General features: G+C 43.9%; 1 protein-coding gene across 1 annotated transcript; it reads right to left on the reverse strand.

The window, feature by feature from the left end:
• Positions 1 to 565: 565 nt before the first annotated feature.
• On the reverse strand, positions 566 to 3,010 carry si:ch211-244c8.4 (APC membrane recruitment protein 2). The gene has a single exon (XM_060908154.1). The coding sequence runs from the start codon at positions 3,008 to 3,010 to the stop codon at positions 566 to 568; it is 2,445 nt and encodes an 814-aa protein (XP_060764137.1).
• Positions 3,011 to 3,231: the final 221 nt, after the last annotated feature.

Raw genomic sequence — 3,231 nt, forward strand, 5'->3', positions numbered from 1 at the left:
TGCTGTGTGCACACTAATCGTTTTAAAAATGTTAATCTGATGATCCGCTGATACGGTCTAATGTAAACCCCACCTGAGTTAAAAACTACATAACCTTGACACTCCATTTTAGATGGTTTATGAAGTGCTCCCTTGAGTGCAAAACATCAAGCAAGATATACATGGCTTTAGTTCTTAGGCAAGAGCTGTTGTGCTTCAGTATCTGCCTTGCTGTTTACATGTTAAGTTACCATAGAGATAATCCCACCTGGACTTTTAGCTGATCTCTCTCTCTCCTTGATGGCACACAGCTTTCTAAAGTCATAAATGTTAAATTCATAACATTTGTGTCTTTTCAAGTGGTACAATGTGGAATAGAATCTTCAGAACATACAGACTTTTAAATACAGATATGCAGGCTAGTCCAATATAACAGTAAAAATCCTGTATTGTTCCAATTAGTACATCTGATTCAAGAGGCTATGAATCTTACAACCTACGGCAATCCATGTCCAAACATCAGAAGATTCTGAAATAGTTGTAAGTGGAATATCTTGTGTTTTGCAATATAGCATACAACAGTTGATTATTTTCGTGTGGCAGCAGCTGTGGAAGTGAGTCCAGTCTTATTGCTAATTCGGCGAACGGGCACTCTAGAGACAGGGATCTTGGAGCGTGCTACCTCTGTTTTCCCTTGCAAAGGGTGGTAGGTTGCAGTAGAACCAGGTTTGATGGGAATTTTGGATTCCCTGGGTATGCTGATTGTCCTTATTGTGGGGTGGGCTGCTGAGTCTAGTATATCTTCATTGCTATAGGACAGGACAGGAATAATGGTCCCTGATTCAGTAGAGAGGTAACTCAGGGTATCCTTGCTGCTGCTTTCCTGGGAGAGAGAAATCAGAGTTTCCTCTTCATGCACTGGTGTTGGGATGTTCCACTGTTTCTCTTCACCATTGGATTGGACATCTTTATGGTGCTGTTTTGACTTTCCCCCACCACTTACAGGGATCTTACTGAGAGTTGTGGGCTTCGTAATTAGGGATTTCTCTAGTTTGTAAGAAGAAGCAGGTTGGGAGTCCTCCACCTCTCTTGGGCTTGCTACATCTTTCTGCCCTTTCTCTCCCCTTGGCACATAGAGAGCAATGTTTGGAGCAGGCCTTGTCAACAAAGTTGGCAGCAGGGAAGACCCAGAAGGTAGAGAAGTATGAGTGAGTTCTAGCTTATGTGAAGGTTTTTCAGAGGTAGCAGATGAAGTCGCAGGGGTTTGCTGATTGCTAGCTCCAAACAAGTGTTTCGCAAAATGAGGAGGTTCAGGTTCTGCAGGTGAAGCCTTTGGGACAACTGACCCTGACCCATTTTTTTCAGTCTGGGAATGGAAGGGACCTGATTTTATTTGATGAGCAGTTTGCTTGGGCTCAGGTTTTATGATAGGTGCAGTGTTGCGGCTGGTTGATAATCCAAACGTAGTTACAATTTTGGGTCTGATCACTGGAGCAGTTGAGACAGGCTTAGTTGATGTGATGAACGGAGGATATTTGGTTACTTGAGCACTACTGTGCTTGATATCTTGAGTTATGGAGTGAATGGGTCTTGTCATGGGTGTGGGAGCAGCAGCTGGTATGGGTTTGGTTGGTGGACTTGGGGTATGGGTGGGCTCAGTTATAATGGCAAAAGCAGCAGCAGGCTCTGGAGCTTTTTCTGTGAGTGAGATAAGAGTTTTAGAAATAGTAGCAGGGGAAAGTGTAGGGGAAGGTTTAGGTGATGGCTCAGGAGTTAGTGGAGATGTAGGGGTTAGAGTAAATTTGGTTGGAATAGTTAAATTTGGTGTGGTGGGAGGGGACTTAGGGATGGTAATAGGGATAGGTATTGTGTTTGGTGATGGGCTAGGGGAACAGTCAGGGTTAAATACAGGGGATGGGACTGGTTTTGTTGTATGACTAAATGTAGGGGGAAATATATGGGATAGGATAAGTTTAGCTGAAGTAGTAGGGCTTGGAGTAGATGGAGGTGAAAGTGTTTGTTTTGTTGTAGTGTTAGGCATGGGTTTGGGTGGTGTAAATGAAGAATTAAGTTTTGTTGTAGGAGATAGCATAGTGGATGAAGTAGAACTAAGGGTTGGTGCAGCAAAAAGTGTAGGTTTTGGAGCTAAAAAAGCCTTCTCATTTTTCAAAGCTTCATTTGTGCCAGCTTCTACCTCCACACGACTACTGACTTTGACCCATTCTGCTTCTACATCTGCAACAATATCACCCCCACCTCCAAATGAGTCCAAGCTCAATATGGATGAGATATCTCCAAGTAGCGTGCTCAGTCTGTCATTAGTTGATGGTTTAGCAGCTCCACTCACCTTATTACTGTCCTCAGAGGTGACATGGTCATCCTGTGATGGAAGGGGTTGTTGTTCAAACTCTGATTCATCTGTAGAGTGATGTGCAGGCCTTGGAGTCAGGGTGAGGTTTTCTTTCATGATTTCCACACTATTAGAACGAGAGGCAAGGAGAGGAGGACCAGGTAAAATTTCATTGTCCTCCTCATTGTCTTTCCTGTACCAACGTACACTCCCAAACAGACTTTTAAGACCTTTCCTTTGCTGCCCACATCTATAGGTCTCAGTTTGGGCTAGTCTTTCTCCACCTCCTCCCTTCCGATTCCGCCGAAGCTTGCTAAGGAAGCTCAATGATTTGGCCGAAGTAAGAGAAGAGATGGATAGTCTGGTCGAGGTTGACTCCAGATTATTCTTCATGCTTGTCAGCTTGTCTGATGCAGCATCCTCTTTGTGGCTGTCCTCCTGGTCTAAGTCCACTGATTCTGCCTCTGCTCCTGTAGCCACTGTCTCTGTTAATCCATCTATGGTTTTACTCCTTGATGGGAGTGATTTGAGTTCACCTTCACCTTTAACACGCACAGAGAAGATACTGGCTACACCACTGCCTGGCTTGCGTTTGCTGAACAGCTTTAGTGCCTTACGTATTTTACTTGGAGGCTGAGGATCGCATGGTGGGGGCTCGCAGCTGTCTGAATGAGCATCCATGTTAATACTCCTCAACAGCGTATCAGTGCGTCTATTGTTCTCTTTCAGGTTTTACCCTAACACAAATCAAATACATATGTTGTTTTAAATGAAAAAAAAATCTCTTTCTCCTTGCCTGTGATTATGTAGATTGGCTCATAATCTGTATATCCGTTTCTGTTTTGCTCTTCTTCTATCACAGCTCTCTTTCTATCTCCTTCTGTCCCACCTTCCTTCTGCCC

Source organism: Neoarius graeffei, chromosome 25 (assembly GCF_027579695.1).
Source record: "Neoarius graeffei isolate fNeoGra1 chromosome 25, fNeoGra1.pri, whole genome shotgun sequence".
Classification (NCBI taxonomy): Eukaryota; Metazoa; Chordata; class Actinopteri; order Siluriformes; family Ariidae; genus Neoarius; species Neoarius graeffei.